Here is a 17827-nt window from a genome sequence, read left to right on the forward strand (position 1 = left end):
AAATTAAATAATTTTAATGATTAATACAGTATGTTGTAGTTGGGAAATGGAAAATGTAGGTTTTAATTCATACACCTCATGTGAAATTTACTGCATAGCCAGCACATTTCCTTTTCTTGAGGTTTCCATAGCAACGTCTGTTCTCATCTTGATCCCTTACAGCTTTTAATGTAGACACAAAAGCACAGTTCTCTATTGTATTGATAACTGATGAAATCTTTTTTCCCCACTTGTATTTTATGTCATTAATCTGATTTACCCTTATATAGTAATAAGATTTTAAATTAAACAATGGACACCTTAGAAAATACAAATAACAAAGTTTCTAAATCATTATAATAATTAGAATTACCCAGATTGGCCCTGTGAAAAACTAATTCTGGAACTTTTTGGAAGATACAAGCCTTCCTAGTGTTAAGTGAGTACTGATTCCACTGTAACAATGTCATACTGCAGCAGAGTGATGGTATAGGTATGTTTTGCTACTGTAGGACCTGGACAACTTGCAACATTCCAGACACTTCTTAAAGAGATTCTCTGACCATCTGTGCATGAGCTGAAGCCTAATTGGGTGATGCAGCAGGACAATGAACCAAAACATAGAATCAGGTCCACCTCTGAACTGCTCAAAAGAATCAAAATTAATGCTTTGGTTTGGAGTGGCCTAGTGGGAATCCAGACTTGAATCCAGTAGAGATGTTGTGGAAGGATCTGATGAGTATAGTTCATGCTGTTGAACATATGTGGAAGCTCTTTTTTTCTCATTTTTAAACTTTTTATCACACAATTCATACATTTTTCTGGCAATTCCTAGTTTACATCTCGCAATTGTTTTTCTGCCTGAGTATAATTATAAAGACAATTGCGACTTTTTAACTCAGAATTCTGACTTTTCTTTATATATATATATATATATATATATATATATACAGGTCCTTCTCAAAAAATTAGCATATTGTGAAAAAGTTCATTATTTTCCATAATGTAATGATAAAAATTAAACTTTCATATATTTTAGATTCATTGCACACCAACTGAAATATTTCAGGTCTTTTATTGTTTTAATACTGATGATTTTGGCATACAGCTCATGAAAACCCAAAATTCCTATCTCTCAAAAATTAGCATATTTCATCCGACCAATATAAGAAAAGTGTTTTTAATACAAAAAAAAAGTCAACCTTCAAATAATTATGTTCAGTTATGCACTCAATACTTGGTCGGGAATCCTTTTGCAGAAATGACTGCTTTAATGTGGCGTGGCATGGAGGCAATCAGCCTGTGGCACTGCTGAGGTGTTATGGAGGCCCAGGATGCTTCGATAGCGGCCTTAAGCTCATCCAGAGTGTTGGGTCTTGCGTCTCTCAACTTTCTCTTCACAATATCCCACAGATTCTCTATGGGGTTCAGGTCAGGAGAGTTGGCAGGCCAATTGAGCACAGTAATACCATGGTCAGTAAACCATTTACCAGTGGTTTTGGCACTGTGAGCAGGTGCCAGGTCGTGCTGAAAAAAAACGAAATCTTCATCTCCATAAAGCTTTTCAGCAGATGGAAGCATGAAGTGCTCCTAAATCTCCTGATAGCTAGCTGCATTGACCCTGCCCTTGATAAAACACAGTGGACCAACACCAGCAGCTGACATGGCACCCCAGACCATCACTGACTGTGGGTACTTGACACTGGACTTCAGGCATTTTGGCATTTCCTTCTCCCCAGTCTTCCTCCAGACTCTGGCACCTTGATTTCCGAATGACATGCAAAATTTGCTTTCATCCGAAAAAAAAGTACTTTGGACCACTGAGCAACAGTCCAGTGCTGCTTCTCTGTAGCCCAGGTCAGGCGCTTCTGCCGCTGTTTCTGGTTCAAAAGCACACGCCTGTGCACGGTGGCTCTGGATGTTTCTACTCCAGACTCAGTCCACTGCTTCCGCAGGTCCCCCAAGGTCTGGAATCGGTCCTTCTCCACAATCTTCCTCAGGGTCCGGTCACCTCTTCTCGTTGTGCAGCGTTTTTTGCCAGACTTTTTCCTTCCCACAGACTTCCCACTGAGGTGCCTTGATACAGCACTCTGGGAACAGCCTATTGGTTCAGAAATTTCTTTCTGTGTCTCCCTTGAGGTTGTCAATGATGGCCTTCTGGACAGCAGTCAGGTCGGCAGTCTTACCCATGATTGCGGTTTTGAGTAATGAACCAGGCTGGGAGTTTTTAAAAGCCTCAGGAATCTTTTGCAGGTGTTTAGAGTTAATTAGTTGATTCAGATGATTAGGTTAATAGCTCGTTTAGAGAACCTTTTCATGATATGCTAATTTTTTGAGATAGGAATTTTGGGTTTTCATGAGCTGTATGCCAAAATCATCAGTATTAAAACAATAAAAGACCTGAAATATTTCAGTTGGTGTGCAATGAATCTAAAATATATGAAAGTTTAATTTTTATCATTACATTATGGAAAATAATGAACTTTTTCACAATATGCTTATTTTTTGAGAAGGACCTGTATATATAATCTCAATTCTTTATATAATATATATCTCAATTCTAAATTTTCTTCTGAGAGTTGCAAGTTGATTCTGAGAGTTCAGTGTTGAGGAAAAATGTCTAAATTGTGAGGTACAAAAACTCAGAATTTCAAAAGTCTGAACTGTTAGTCACAATCACCTTTTTTTTAAGTTTAGGTAGTTATTTTATTCACTGCAACAACAAAATTAGACATTAAAATAATGTAGTGTGTCTACGGTTCCCTTTGTGCAATATTACATTTTGTTTGGTTTGATTTGCTTATTTGCAACCATTTAGTTCTCCAAAGAGGAATATCATGAAATACTTTTTCACACCAATGTAGGTCAGGTTTGTCATCCAGGGGATTCAAATCTGATAGCTGACGCTCACTTTGTTGTTTGTTAATTGGGTTTGTATCAGTAAGCCAATCACAGACTCATCGGTAACTTACCTATGAAGATGAAAGAACACTGAAGTCTAGTGTCTGTTTTAACAGGTGCCATGATTTAACTGCAGAGCTGGGTAGTAACTGATTACAAGTCATCTGGATTATGTAATCAGATTCCAAAAATCAAGTACTTAAATTGCATTTTAAAATCCTCAGAATCAGACTACAGTTACTTTTTTATTGATTTCATGATTACATATTATTCAATAGCAATAAATTATTCATAATAATTATGAATATAATACTTATTTTTCATCATTTAAATGTTCCTTTCTTAAACAGCCCACTACAGTCAGAAAGTCTTTTAGTTTTGCAGACAAAAAGCCAGTCACTAGTCAGGTGGATATAGTTTCACAGAAATTTGAGAGTCCACACATCATTGACCACTGGATTTACAAAAATCATTTCAATTTTAAGAATTGTTTTCTTAGCATTTCAACATCAACTACTGATGAACATGCAGAGGGTTATTTAATCATGTATTACTTTGTCGTTGGAAGGCTTTTGTCTCCTTAAACACATGAAAATGCCCACATTCAGATTATTTCTTATGTAATGCAGGGATTCCCAAACTTTTTTGTCAGCTGACCCTCTTTCACCTAATATATTCAGCTACTCCCTTTGAGTACTATGGAGAGGCTTCACTCTTCAATACATCTAAGAATGAGAATATAAATGATCTGAATCCCCACTAAACTCTGTGGTTGGAAGAGCATCTTGGTGAGCGTGGCAGGAGTGGTTTGTACTGCTCTCTCCGTGACATTGACTTGCAGGAAAGGCAGCACTGAGTGAACAGATGTCTATGGCAGACATAAGTAAACAAAAGCGAGCACCTCTACATGACTGTGCCTATGGGAAAAACCCCCTCTGCTCCCCACCCTCCAATTATCCTGGTCTCCTCTAATTCTTCATTTTATTCATTCCTTTTCTCAATCTTGTTTCACCACCTTCTCTGCTAATTAGCCTCATTTCTTTCAACGCAAACTATGTTATGTTTGCTGCATGCCCTTGAGTCAGTTTATCCACTGGGTACTGCATTAAGCCTGTTTATTTTTAAATACTTGTGAGGACAATATTTATTAATAATAACATTCAAGCTCACAATGATATTCTTGACAGACTACAATTTTGCTTTGATGTGATGATTTAATGTGCAAACTAATTTGGTCCTTCTTTCCCTGATGAAGTTCCGGCTGGTTCTTGATGGTTTGGTGCTGGTCTAGCTGGTGAAGTGCTGTTTACCAGCCAAAAATTGTTGGGTAACCAGCACTCCATCCAAAACAAAACATATACATGAGACCAATAGTGCTGGTCTTGTTAGCAAGGTTATCAGCCTTATATTAAGGTCAGAATGAGGATGCCAGACTGCATGCCACCAGTGTCTCTCGAGGGGCTTGTCACAGTGCCATTCCTGTCAGTGTGTTAGTGTGCATGTGAGCATGTGTAGGTGTGCCTTTGGGAGAAAGTGTGCAGTCATCATGACTTTTGCATGACATTGTAAAACCATTTTACATTGAAAATTTGGAATCTTAAACTAGAAACTGAATGTTAGAAATGAGAGTAACTAAAATGTGATTTGATGACTAAAATGCATATGTAGTGAGGTTAGTTACTGACTGTTGAAAAAAATATACAGTTTATATATACAATATACGCTCATATATCATATCATATCGCTCATATATGCTCATATCAATTTACAAGGTCAATTTGACAGAGCAAAATTGTTTTACTTTGAGTTCTTATTGCCTGACATTACTGAGAAATTCCCTGCATGACTTTGAACACTGCCCTTTGTGAAGAGTTGCTAATAAAATTTGATGAAGGAGCCCTGAAGGAGAAAGCTTGGGATCATTTGTGACTTTGATGACACTGCCATTATATAGTAGAGTGATCTCTACTGAAAACGACACATCAATACATATGCCTCATTTGATGATTTTATGATATCATTAGGATTATCTCAGTTTTTATATTTTATTATAATTATTTTCGATTTGAAAGAAAAGGCAGCACAATTTGAGGTTAATCATCTCAATATGGTCACTGTCATATTTGATGATATGTGCACACTCAAGTGCTTGTTGCTATACTGTGAGTCACAATGGACAAAAATGTCTTGTGAAAGAGAATGAATCTGGGTGTTATTTTAATGCTGGTTCTTGCTCTTGTTTGAAAGGTTCGGCGGACCGTCAGGACTCAGGGGCCACTGAGGAGAAGGAGAAGAATGCCCAAGTCCAGCTGGAAAAGGCCAAGGTAGATTGCAACTCCATTATTCTCTCAGGTGCCTGTTCCTGCTACCAGTGACGTTGGCCACAAGGACTAAAATATATCACAGCTTAGATGTGCTCATAAATTTTGCACGGCTCTTTTTCCTCTGTCATAGTAACAAGGTAGCTGTGTCAAAAAGCTAATTACCAAATGCCTTGGTTGAAACAGCACATCAGTGTTGAATCTAGTACTTTACAAAATCAATGCTTTACACGCGACTGACAAAAGATAGCTACAATTACCTTTTCTTCTGTTCCTTTACACAGTCCAAAAACAGATAAGAAGCACCGTGGCAAACCATGAATGAGCAACAACAAATGCTCTGTGTTTTATCATCGGCTCTTTACAGAGTCCAGTTTTGCTCGGCTTTAAAAACTGAATGAAACCCCCTGTCTGTGTCAATGAGCTCCCTGGGGTCCTTTTTAATTAAGGTACTGAGCAGACAGCATCACATCCTGCTTCAGTCCACCATCTCCCACAGAGCATCGCCTTTTAAAACCAGGCTACAAGCAGCTAGACTGCCACTGTGTTGACATTTGACTTTCTTTTAATTAAATACTAAATTATAATACAACAAATTAATAGAACATAGCTTTACATTACTTATGACTCAGGCAGTATTTTTAAACAATATGGAAACTTGCATGAATGTTTTTTTAAAGATAGAAAAAGTTACAATGTGAATTGCTAATGTTTCCAAACTTTTATAAGGCTTAGGTTATGACAATTAAAAAAAAAATGTATACCAGATTTTCTTACCGACTAACTAAAAAAGCATGATTGTGATTATTTTGTCCTTTTTAACCCGAAAGTGTGTTATTTATTGTCAAATCCATTAGCAGGTCATATAGAAGATTGATTATCATGGGTTAAAACATTATAGACACTACTTTATGGATTTTTATAAATGCAGTTTTTGTTTTGTGGTAGGGACTGTGCCATTGATTAGTATTAAAAAATGTAAAAAAATATACAGTGTTGTGCTAGACCTCCATGGTGCTGACATTTGACTTCTTTTAAATCAAATACCAAAGTATAATACAATAATTAATTAGAAACAAAAACATTACAGTATTGTAAAAGTTATACATTGTAAGCAACAATAAGCTAATGTTTCCAAACCTTTTGTCTTAGTAAGACAAGTAATCCTTTAATCACATTTTTTTTTTACATTTATACCACATGTAAAAACTTAAGTCAATCAATCAATCAATAAGATTTTGATAACTGTAACCTTTTTTTTACTAGATTCCTTAATATTTCAATTTGAAGTTTTTGTTTTATAGGTTCAACAAATCAAAATTGTTCCCAAAATATTTTACTCACAACCCTGGCTGGCAATCACTGACCTATAACCAAACCAACTGTTTATCACAGAATCTCAGTTACTACTCTAGAGTTGTCCTTTTGTCCTGTTACTGTAAATATATGTAAATATGGATGAATCAACACTGATCACATGTAGCTTTCCCTGCTGCACTCCATATATATCCTTGCTAATTTTACAGCACTTGAAGGACAAGTTTTAGGTCTTTGCAGATTAAATTAAAATGATCTTGTGTGCATTCAGTCTCATCCTATGTATACAAACCCGCACTGTCCTCTAGCCTCATGTAGCTGCCATTAAACTATGTTACCCTTTACTGGGCTCTTTGAGAATGAATTTGTGCATTGCAGTTGGTTTGGATGTAAATTAATTAAATTTATTGTTACTATCTTGCCTGGGGCAATGCAGCACATGTGTCGTTGCTCAAATCAGCAGTGGTTTTGTTCCCACACTCTCCTCAATGTATCTGTCTGCTGTCATTCACTCATACACAACCTCATTTACAACAAATTTACAGATATTCTCACCATACATGGTAGAACTACACATGAAGTTTTTGTTTACAGAATTTTAACACATACCGTAGCAGTTTATGTGCTCACAAAGGATTCTGATGCAAAAGTGTCACATTCAGTGTGTTGTGTTATCAAAATGTAGAGGTTTAAATCTTTCCTTTTTATTGCGATTATTCAGTTTAAGCCTGTTGCTTTCGCCGTGCGCACAAACTTCACCTACACTCCTGCAGATGATGACAACGTCCCCATACCAGGGCACGGGGTTTCTTTTGAAGCTAAGGACTTCCTGCATATCAAAGAGGTCAGTGTGTTCCCAGATCACCTGCACAATCATTACACTGAAGTCAATCAAATTAAAGTGATAGTTCACCCAAAAATTAAAATTCTGACATGAATTACTTACCCTCATGTCGTTCCAAACATCAGAACGGTGGATCCTGGGTTAGCAGCACCACACATGCATGGTAGTGTGGTGAATGTGTTTTGATGATTGAAAATGATTTGAAGAAATTTATATTTTTGTTTTCTTTGCGCACAAAAAGTATTCTCGTTGCTTCATAAAATTAAGGTTAAACCACTGATATCAAATGGACTGTTTTAACAATGTCCTTACTACCTTTTTGGGCCTTGAATGTGGCAGTTGCATTGCTGTCTATGCAGGGTCAGAAAGCTCTCGGATTTCATTAAAAAGATCTTAATTTGTGTCCCAAAGATGAACAAAGGTCTTACGGGTTTGAAACAGCATGAGGGTGAGTAATTAATGACAATTTTTTGGATGAATTCTTTAATGTCAATATAGTCAATGAAGATGGTTTTTAAATATAAAATATTGTGGTGTTTTTGTTGTTGTTTACAGAAATTTAACAATGACTGGTGGATTGGACGGCCTGTAAAGGAAGGGGGAGAGGTTGGTTTTATCCCCAGCCCGGTGAACCTGGAGACGATTCTGATCAGAAGAGAGGTGCAGGCCAGGAAGGCTGCCAAAGCGCTGGCCAAGTAAACAAACCTGATTAATAATGTAGTGTGGAGTCTTCATTTTGTAATATTTGTTTCCTTATTGCATGAATGAATCAACTGTTTAAATGTGCATAAATTGCGGCAAGATTCATTATGTACAAAATGCTTTTTTTTTTCTCTTGTTACAGTAAAGCGGCTACTGCTGCCAAAGATGATTTGAATGCAAAGAAAGCTGCTCCACCACAAACAGGTGCACTGATGCTTCATGTTTCATAATTTGATTTTTTTTTTTTTTTTACTAGACAAATTACTGAATTTAACCAAATTAGCAAGCAAGTTTCCTTTTATAATTTATTATCCTTAATTTGTTATCATCCACTTATCTGGACTAAAAGTATGTATTGTGGAACATAAATAATGTTATTTTATGTGTCTGCGTGCAATTAAATTTCAAAATTTTCTCAATTTATCCTTTAGTTCAGCAAGTGAAGAAAAAATCGGTAAGCAAATACATACAGCAATGCTGTGATTATGACCACACCACACACATTTATGTTTATATTCATATACTGCCTGTATGTTTAAACATATCTTCACCCATTTTCTTTGACTGCAGGGAGAACAACTGGCTGCATATGATGTTGTGCCTTCCATGCGTCCTGTGGTGCTCATGGGCCCTTCGCTCAAAGGTTATGAGGTGAGGGCCATTTGCTGCTGTCTCTGTATGTACAATGTTCAGTCATTCACTGTCCAAACTCTCTGAGGATCTTCAGCATAACTGCTTTGATGGAGTCAGTGGCTCAGAAGACAAATGAAAATATATTACTCCTAAAATAAAACTTTAAAAAAGTACCATTCTTATTTTAAATGGTCTATAATGTGTCTTATTGCGGAACCCGAGGATTATATCACTTACAGTATGCTGTACAAATATGTACTGCCCTCTCCTGTACATAACGGAAACTACACGTTTATGAAGTACTGTTACTGAGTTGCATATTTTCTCCCTTTTATTTTAATTTACAGGTTACAGACATGATGCAAAAAGCGCTCTTTGATTTTTTAAAACACAGATTTGAAGGAAGGTATGGTACACGGACTGTTGACTCATTACAAAAGAAGAAATTTGTGTAGTCAAATAGAGTGTTGTTACTTTTCTAATATGTAAATCCATTGCTAGAATTACTATCACCAGTGTGACAGCAGATATTGCACTTGCCAAGCGATCGATCCTCAACAACCCCAGCAAGCATGCCATAATGGATCGCTCCAACACCCGCTCCAGTTTAGGTATTCACTACTTGTCCTTTTCTTAATATTTGTTTGTCTGTGTCATTCCATTCAAATTACATAATATATTCTAAATGTACTGGCTTAAGATATTAAATTAAAAAAATTAGTTCAGAATCAGAGAGTCTAGAAAGAATTTATTGGTCATTGAACCCAAACGTGCATATACTTTACTCTATAGATTTTTAATTAACAGCTTAACACTGGGATAATAGAGCTTGATGGTGCACTGCAAAAAATAAATAAATAAATAAATAAACAAATAAAATATTATATTTTATTTTTTCTTGATTTAGATATTAAATAATATTTAAGATGGTATATTGTATATGTAGTTGAACTTAAGTCAGTTTATCTGGTTTGTTAGATTTCTTCGTAATTGTTTGAAAACAAGACAAAATACCGATTAATAAATCTATTTTTGTAGAGATGATCCCACTTACAGAGAAACTCCCACTGCTTTTAAATGTTAAATTTTAGTTGAATTTTTAAATGGCTGTTTAACATTAGTGGGTGTGTTTTCTCACCAAATGTGGATCTGAGGTGTGTAGCTAGCTTTGTTAAGGGGATCTGATTTTCTCCACTCTGTCCCTTGCATTGCTCTCTTACCTCAGATGCTGCGGGTATGTATAACAGCAGTAGCCTGTCCATTTTCCCCAACTCATTCCCGTTGGTGTCATCAGAACTGCTTTACCTATTAGAGAACACTATAAGTGTCAAAGAACCCTGATACTTTTAGTAAAGGTCACTGTTTCTAAAAACATCGGCTTGTGTTACACACCATAACCACAAAATCTCCATTGACCTTCATAATATGTGTTTAATTTTATTGGTCAAACAAATGCAAGCCAAAGTATTTTAGTGTGTATGTAAGAGTGAGTCTTGTGCTCTTGTTTTTTCTGAAAAAAATATATAAACATTCTTACAAAAGATCATTTATGTAAGTAAGATAAGTATATTTAAGAAAAACTATTTCTCATTGGAGATTTTGAACTTGTGTTCCTGTTTTTTTAATTTGTGTTTTGTTTTATTTTTAGGGTTTTGGTAAGTTTGAGGAATTTATTGTTTTTTTAAATTTTGTTGTTATGTTACTTTTTTTTGGGAATTTTTTTTTTTATCTTTATTTTCATTGATATATTGCATGACCTGTGTATGGAATGCATTTAGTTTTGAAGATGGGACTTTTTGGCTACACTTCAGCAGATTTGTACTTTGATAGAATAATATTTTTGAAGATGTCATATAATGATTTTAACTAATCTAATTTTTTTCTTAATCTGCCCTTACAGCCCAAATTCAAGGAGAGGTTGAGAGGATTTTTGAGTTAGCACGCAGTCTACAGCTTGTGGTTCTGGATGTCATACATCCTCTCCAACTAAGCAAGACCTCCTTGGCCCCGATCCTGGTGTATGTCAAGATTTCATCACCCAAGGTCAGAAACTGTGTTCACAGAACTCGCAAACATTCTTTCAATAGTCATTTGTTTACTGATGAAACAAACTGATTATACATTATACCATTGAAAATTTGGGAACTGTTTAAAAAAAAGTCTCTTATGTTCGCCCAAGCTGCATGTACAGTACTTAATTAAAAATATTATGAAAATATTATTACAGTTCAAACATTTTTTCTTTTTGAATATATTTCAAAAGGTAATTGTAAAATGTAATGTTCTTGTGATAGCAAACTGAATATTCAACAGTCATTATTCCATTCTTCAGTGTCACATGATCCTTTAGAACTCATTCTAATATGATGATTTGGTGCTCAAGAAACATTCATTATTATAATTAATGTTGAAAACAGTTATGGTATTTAATGTTTTTGTGGAAACCATGATGCATTTTTATGGATTCTTTAAAGAATATACTGTTCAGAAGATGCATTTAAACGAAATATATTTTCAATTTTCAATTTTCAATTTTTTAAATGTATTTACTGTGACTTTTGATCAGTTAGTATATTTTTTTCATTTTAAATGATGTTTTTATTAATGCACATTGTTCATTTAATTTGTATAAATGGTTTGTATTTGTACCAATGCTTTTCATTCATAATCTTAACTACATTGTGCAAATATTAACCTCAAAGCAATTCCAAATTTGTTTATTCCAAAACAGGACATATTAAGTGTGGATGATTATGTTCAACACTTAGGAATTAAATAATGTTAGTTTCTTAGTCATTATTTAAATAGCCATTCAGTCATCACAAAGAAATTAATTTAGCTTTCTTTCATTTTGTTAACCAGTTCCAGCTGGTCTATGCCATTTCCCTAGTCTGCAAAAATATTAAAAGTATTATTTGACTTCAGCCACTAGGAGGCAGAAACAAGATTATTCTGTCCTTACAGCGGGATCTGATCTGGTACTTTGTCAACTCGTTTGATAAACCTGTCACTTTTCTGATAACTGCAAATGTCTTTTAAAGTGCACTATATCATTCAAAATGATAAATATCTGCCATATGAATAAGATCTATCTGTCTGTCACTAGGCTACACAATGCATGGTTTCATTCATTGTCCAAAAGCTTTTTGAATGTGCAGCCATTACATTTACATAGGAAACGCAAGTTGGAGAGAAGGCCAGTTGCCCAAAAACACTCACTTTTCTCTTGTGACCCAGAGTGACCTAACATCTACTGTTCTTTCACCCCGTATGCCTTCCACTCAACCTTCCTGTCCCTTTTTCTTTCCTCTTTTCATCTGCTGTTCAGGTGCTGACAAGACTGATAAAGACCAGGGGCAAATCTCAGACTAAACATTTGAATGTTCAGATGGTGGCCGCAGACAAACTGGCCCAGTGTCCCAATGTAAGTGTGCCCTCTGTAAATGCTAAAGACATTAAAATGTTTTCCATATGATTGCAGGAGACCCTTCTAAAAAATAGTTTAGGAAGTAAAAAGAAATAGTGCACCTAAAAATTTACTCAGGCCATTCAAAATTGTTTGTTTGGAGAAGATTTGGAGAATCTTAGCATTACATCATTTCCTCACCACTGGATCCCCTTCAGTGAATGGGTGCCGTCAGAATAAGAGCCCAAACAGCTAATAAAAACATCACAATAATCCACAAGTAATCCACACATCTTCAGTCCACAAATGAATGTCTTGAGAAGCAAAACGCTGCCTGTTTGTAGTAAACAAATCCATCAAGACAATTTTAACATCAAACTATTGCTTCTAGCTAAAATCTGATTCAGTGTCATCTGAGTCAGGAGGGTGAACTATAACCCCAGTTTTACACAATGTCCTATAGGGATGAATTGGAAGTTTTCTTGATACGTTCTATTTTCATGTGTATTGGTTAATAACGTTTTAAGGTGTAGTGGTCAATTAATCATGATACAAAATGTCACTTTGTTATGTGCTTGATATATTACCTCTGATAAACTTAGTCTGTTTCTTTAGAAAATCAATATGAACACCCACATTTTGATCCTCTTTGATGGCCTCCTTTTAACACTGCTCTTATTTCTAATCCAAGTCTAGCCAGAGGGCTTAATCACAAACTTGATCTTGATCTGATTATCAAGAGACTGTTATTTTTATGCTGCATCATGTTGTAAGGCAGTAGTTGACATAGATTAGCCTCCCAGCATTATCCTGTGTTGTGTGCTTCATTTCGCTGTCACTTATACTTACCCTTTATTGTGACGTCACTATTGGTCTCTCTCACAGGAGCTGTTCGATGTCATCTTGGATGAGGACCAGCTGTCAGATGCCTGTGAACACATTGCTGATTATCTGGAGGCCTACTGGAGAGCCACACACCCTCCTGAAATGGAGCCTCCCAACCCCATGCTGGAGAAACTGGCAGAAAACACACTCCCCACCAGTCCCACACCTGCTAAGGTACTAGACACACTGAGAAACACAGGAGATGAAGTACTGAGACTGAACATTTACAGACAGAGCCTGTGGATTTTTAGCAGCAGACTAAAACAAATCAAGAAATGCTCCTTAGACGTGTTTTCTTACACTCACTTGGTATAATACTCAAGTATATGTTATCAGTAACCAAGCACACTAAGTTTTCAGTATTATTTTCTCATTAATGTCTCTTATATCTTCAGTTTAATCCCCTTTTTAACATTTTGTTCGTTTTTGTTAACTCATGCATTCTTTTGTGAACCTCCCAAATTACAACTGCTTGGAAACATCTGCAGGCTCCATAAAGTCTGAAATTTTGCTTAGAGGTGTGTCTTTCTGTGACATTTTCAATTTCCTCTCCACCTTTTACTAAACTTTCTTGGACATTTAAAGAAGGATCTTCGCTGAGTGAGACGGTAGTCTCTGAGGTAAAATGCCTATAGTGTCAGTACCAACTAGTTTGTACTGCTTCTCAGTATCCATAGTATTAATAGCCTATCTTACGTAGGTGTTGTAAACTTTATTATAGTGCAGAAGTGCCACGTTTGTAGTTTAGCGTCTTTGGTTGTTTCCTTCTCTGATTGGTGGAGATGTGTCTGCAAAATCATGGGTAATGTAGTTTTTCACTATGATTTTTGCAGATAAACATGATTATTTAAACAATAAGATTACATGATGAGGGCTTATGACTTCAACAAAAGCATATTCCACTTTTTTACAAGGTTGTTGATATTTGTATGTGTTTATTTAAAGTTTTATTAGTTATAATTTGGGCTGATGGATTAAATGAATGGGATTTTTACTTCTGGAGCCCTAATGCTGCACTCTATTTTCTTTTCCAAATATCTTCAATGCTAACAGACATGGACTAGAAGCCACACAACTCTAATTTCATGTCATGTATCTCATATACAGGATGAACAGAAAAGCAAGAAGATGGCCGCCACCAAGAGAAAAGGATCTCAAGAGCACCAGCAGGAGCACCAGCCCCAGGCTCAGGAGACGAGAGAGGAGGAGGAGGAGGAGGAGGAGGAGCAAGAGGAAGTGCAGGAGGAGGCCGAGGAGGAGGAGAGGCTCCTTCGTAGTGAGCCAAAGAGACACAGCCGTCACCACCAACATCATCATCACCACCACCGCTCCAGCACCAGCCGATCAACAGAGCCCCACAACAAACACCAGCACCACATGCGCCACCAGCAGCCCACCGACATGGAGCTGCTTCCTGCTAAAGATGCTTCGTACGTGGAGTCCCGGAGCAGGCGCACGCTCCCGGTCGAGGGTGACCCGGACCAAACCGAGGTCTACCACAATAGGACTACAACTCAAAGGGACCATAACCACCACCATCACAACCATCACCACCGACATCACCACCACCGCCGCGGGACCATGGACGTTCAGCCGGATTATTCCCACCATGGACAGCAGCACTACGAGCTGGAGCACAACGAGCACAACAGGCAACAGAGACAGTCGAGCCAGCTGCGCTCGCACAAACAATCGCACCACAATCACTATAACTACCAGGGACGGGAGCGGGACAGAGAGAGGGACAGGGACAGGTGCGTCGAGACAGAAGAGTGGACTGAAGACATGTACATTCATCGCTGAGATGGACGTTGTTTTAATGCTGCTATGTGAAATGCTGGATACTGTGTACTCAGGACAACATGGTTTCTCTTTCTTTATCCATTCTGCTGCGTTATCGCCTCCTCTGGTCCACACCTATTGTAATTTCCTAGATTTTCAGTTTTCATTCACATAATTCTGTGTTCCTCGGGCTTTAGATTCGTGTCTTGCTATCAGGGCCTGACTGCTGCATTTGTGAAAGATTTCAGCACATAGGTCCTTCCAATCCTTAGTATGTGGTTACATCTTTGCTGGTTACTGTTGCTGTTTCCTGATATTTACATATGCAAACTGGACACGTCTTATACTGATATGCTCTTACCCATGTTTATTTGTTGCCCCTGAGAAAGATAACTGGATTTTTTGACTTCTGATTTTTTTTTTATTTTTTATTTTTTCAGTTGGCCTTTTGTAGAACGTGCTTCCACACTAGTGGTAGATATGAAAATATTAAGAATATAGTAAGTGACTAGCCAGACAGAAATCATCATTTTGATATTTTCATATCTGAGAAAGAATTTGGGATTAAATGGGTTAATTTCACATTCACATTGTGCTGCTATTGGCTGCGTGAAATTTAGGCAAACTAAAGAATTCTCACTTGGGCTTTTCTCCTCTTACATGGATTGGAAGGTCTGTTTTTTTTTTTTTTTACCAGCATTCAAACAATGACAGTTCAGTTTAGTTATTTTAATGATTTTTTCCTCCTTATTTTTAACATACAGTAAGAGTGCTGCTTTTTATAATTAAAATGTGCAAGGCTTCCAGGGTCATTCACTTCTGGGTATTTTAGCTGTACAAAAACAATCCGTTATGCTGCATGATATTGCAAACTGGTGTTTGTTATCATATCATTTTAATTGATCAAAATTATAAATGCGCTGATTTGTTTTAAATAATTTTATTACACTTTTTTAGTTTGAGTTATCTCGCCTAATGAATCAGAAGTCTTGCAAATTTGCATAAAAATGTAATAAATAAATAAATAAATAAATAAGATGGATATTTTGGATGTTAAAATATTTTCTGTTGTGTTAGTTAAAAACACAGAAACAACAAAACATTTGTACGTTGATTTAACTGAAAAGTATAAACATTGTGGCTCTGTGGCACAACACAAAAAATTATTTATTTGACCATCTCAACCAGCCTGACAGCAACGGCTGCCATCAGTATTAAATTTGTCTGACCAATGGCAGATGGGGGGAGTGCTCAAGGCGCCTGTCTGAAAATTCATTATGTTTTATAATTCCACGTGACACTACTAAGAGCAGTTTTAAAGTCATCATAAATTACTGTTTGCAACCTATTTTCCATAATCTGACACATCTCAGAGGGACACAGAATTACAGTGAGATTCAAAGCAGAATAATTATTTTCATATTTCAATGTATTTTGAAATATGGCTTTAATGTATACATAGTTCAGTGTTTAGTTTGGCCTGGTTTTCTAGATTGTATGTCACAAAAATCAATCCAGATATTATTCACTACATTTCATACAAAGGATCATTTGTGTCAATACAAAGACCTTAGCTGATCACATTAACTCTGGAGCCATACTATGTGTTATTTGTTCATGCAAAATTATCTCAAATGAACACTTTTAATGTTTATGAACAGTATCATTCTGTTCCATATTTATAATATATAAAATGAGATAATTTTAGCCAACCAGCTGCATGTATTTATGATTTTCAAAATGTTTGTATAAATATATACAGTATGTATATCAAATGGATTTTTTTTTCTTAATCGTCACTTTCATCTTCATAAAGTAAAAAGGCACACTCAAATGTCCTGCAAGAAATAAGTACAATGAGTCAGAAAATATCTCTTTAACTACAACAGCATGGTAAAAGATTTTTTCCAGTTTTGTTAGATTGATGGCAATGATCTCTGATCTCTTCATTTTCTCAATGCATTGGGAACCAGGACGTTTATTTACACTTGATACCTTTATGTTTCCTGAGTACTCTATGCATTAGTTTGTGACGACACTATAGCTTGAAAATTATTTCTATGCATTTGTATATACCTCATAAATGCCTTTGTAGATACTGGATTGATAAAACAGATACTGCTGCACTGTAATATAGATGTACTTCTGTATTCAGTTGATCTGACTGTATATTGTCTATGAAATGTTCTCCTAAACAAATAATGCACATGTATGATTTACCATTTGATGTTTTTGTGTATTGTTTTCATGCATGTGGCTCTTACTGTGCATTCACCTCACTATAGGAACACTTTACAGTAAGGTTCAATTTGTTAACATTAGTTAACTACATAAGTTAACATTAACAATGAAAAATACTTTGAAAGCATGTATTTGTTGTTCGTGTTAATTTCAGCTTTTGATTTTAATAATGTGAAAGTTTTATTGCTTTTATTTGACCTGTTTATGTATTAACTAATAGTACCTTATTGTAATGTTGCCAATATTATGAAAGGATTTTTTGAGCACAGAGTCATTATAAATATAAAATCAGTACAGTTCTGAAAACAAACAAAAAAAAGTTTATTTAACACGCTTCTATATTTGAATGTGTTTCAGGAAAAACATTAATTTCCTTATGGCTGAAATTTCCACTGAATTCAAAGAGGGCATAACATTTTCTGAAACTAAAAATGGAAAAGTAACACTGCAAATGTTGCCATGTCAGCTGACTTTTAAACGTCATCTTATCCTTTTATTTTTTATTTTTTGTGTCTTCTGATTTTAAGATTTTTCTTGCTCTTCTATTTTTTAGTTTTTTGTTGGTTTTGTAATTGGTGGTTTGCTCAAAAAAAGAAACTGTATATCAGTGTAAATATTTATTTAGAGACAGTTCTTATTCACAAACTTTTTTAAATCTCAAAGACAGTCTAAAAAAAACTATACAGAACAATGGCAATGCCATATTAAACTAGTGATTCTGGATGATTGTTTACAATATTTAATTCTTACTGCTCATTTACACCATTCTGCAATTAGATATTTTTAGCATAATGAGTGCTTAACTTATAATTAACA

At 35.8% G+C, this 17827-nt stretch overlaps 1 protein-coding gene across 5 annotated transcripts in view; it reads left to right on the top strand.

The window, feature by feature from the left end:
- LOC109102738 (voltage-dependent L-type calcium channel subunit beta-3-like) overlaps positions 1–15582 on the top strand; it is a 31360-nt gene extending 15778 nt beyond the window's left edge. For 2 of the 5 annotated variants that reach the window (XM_042718430.1, XM_042718434.1), the window contains exons 2-14: positions 5127–5204; positions 7240–7362; positions 7918–8057; positions 8207–8268; positions 8496–8518; positions 8635–8715; positions 9045–9103; positions 9199–9308; positions 9923–9931; positions 10598–10740; positions 12026–12121; positions 12989–13162; positions 14096–15582. In XM_042718430.1, the coding sequence (XP_042574364.1) occupies positions 5127–5204; positions 7240–7362; positions 7918–8057; positions 8207–8268; positions 8496–8518; positions 8635–8715; positions 9045–9103; positions 9199–9308; positions 9923–9931; positions 10598–10740; positions 12026–12121; positions 12989–13162; positions 14096–14791 (1794 nt within the window). In that variant the 3' untranslated portion in view covers positions 14792–15582. Of the gene's footprint in view, positions 1–5126; positions 5205–7239; positions 7363–7773; positions 7811–7917; positions 8058–8206; positions 8269–8495; positions 8519–8634; positions 8716–9044; positions 9104–9198; positions 9309–9922; positions 9932–10597; positions 10741–12025; positions 12122–12988; positions 13163–14095 lie in introns of those variants that run through there. The other 3 variants (XM_042718435.1, XM_042718431.1, XM_042718433.1) reach the window with 3 other exon arrangements.
- Positions 15583–17827: the final 2245 nt, after the last annotated feature.

The sequence above is a fragment of the Cyprinus carpio genome, chromosome B2 (genome assembly GCF_018340385.1).
Source record: "Cyprinus carpio isolate SPL01 chromosome B2, ASM1834038v1, whole genome shotgun sequence".
Taxonomy (NCBI): Eukaryota; Metazoa; Chordata; class Actinopteri; order Cypriniformes; family Cyprinidae; genus Cyprinus; species Cyprinus carpio.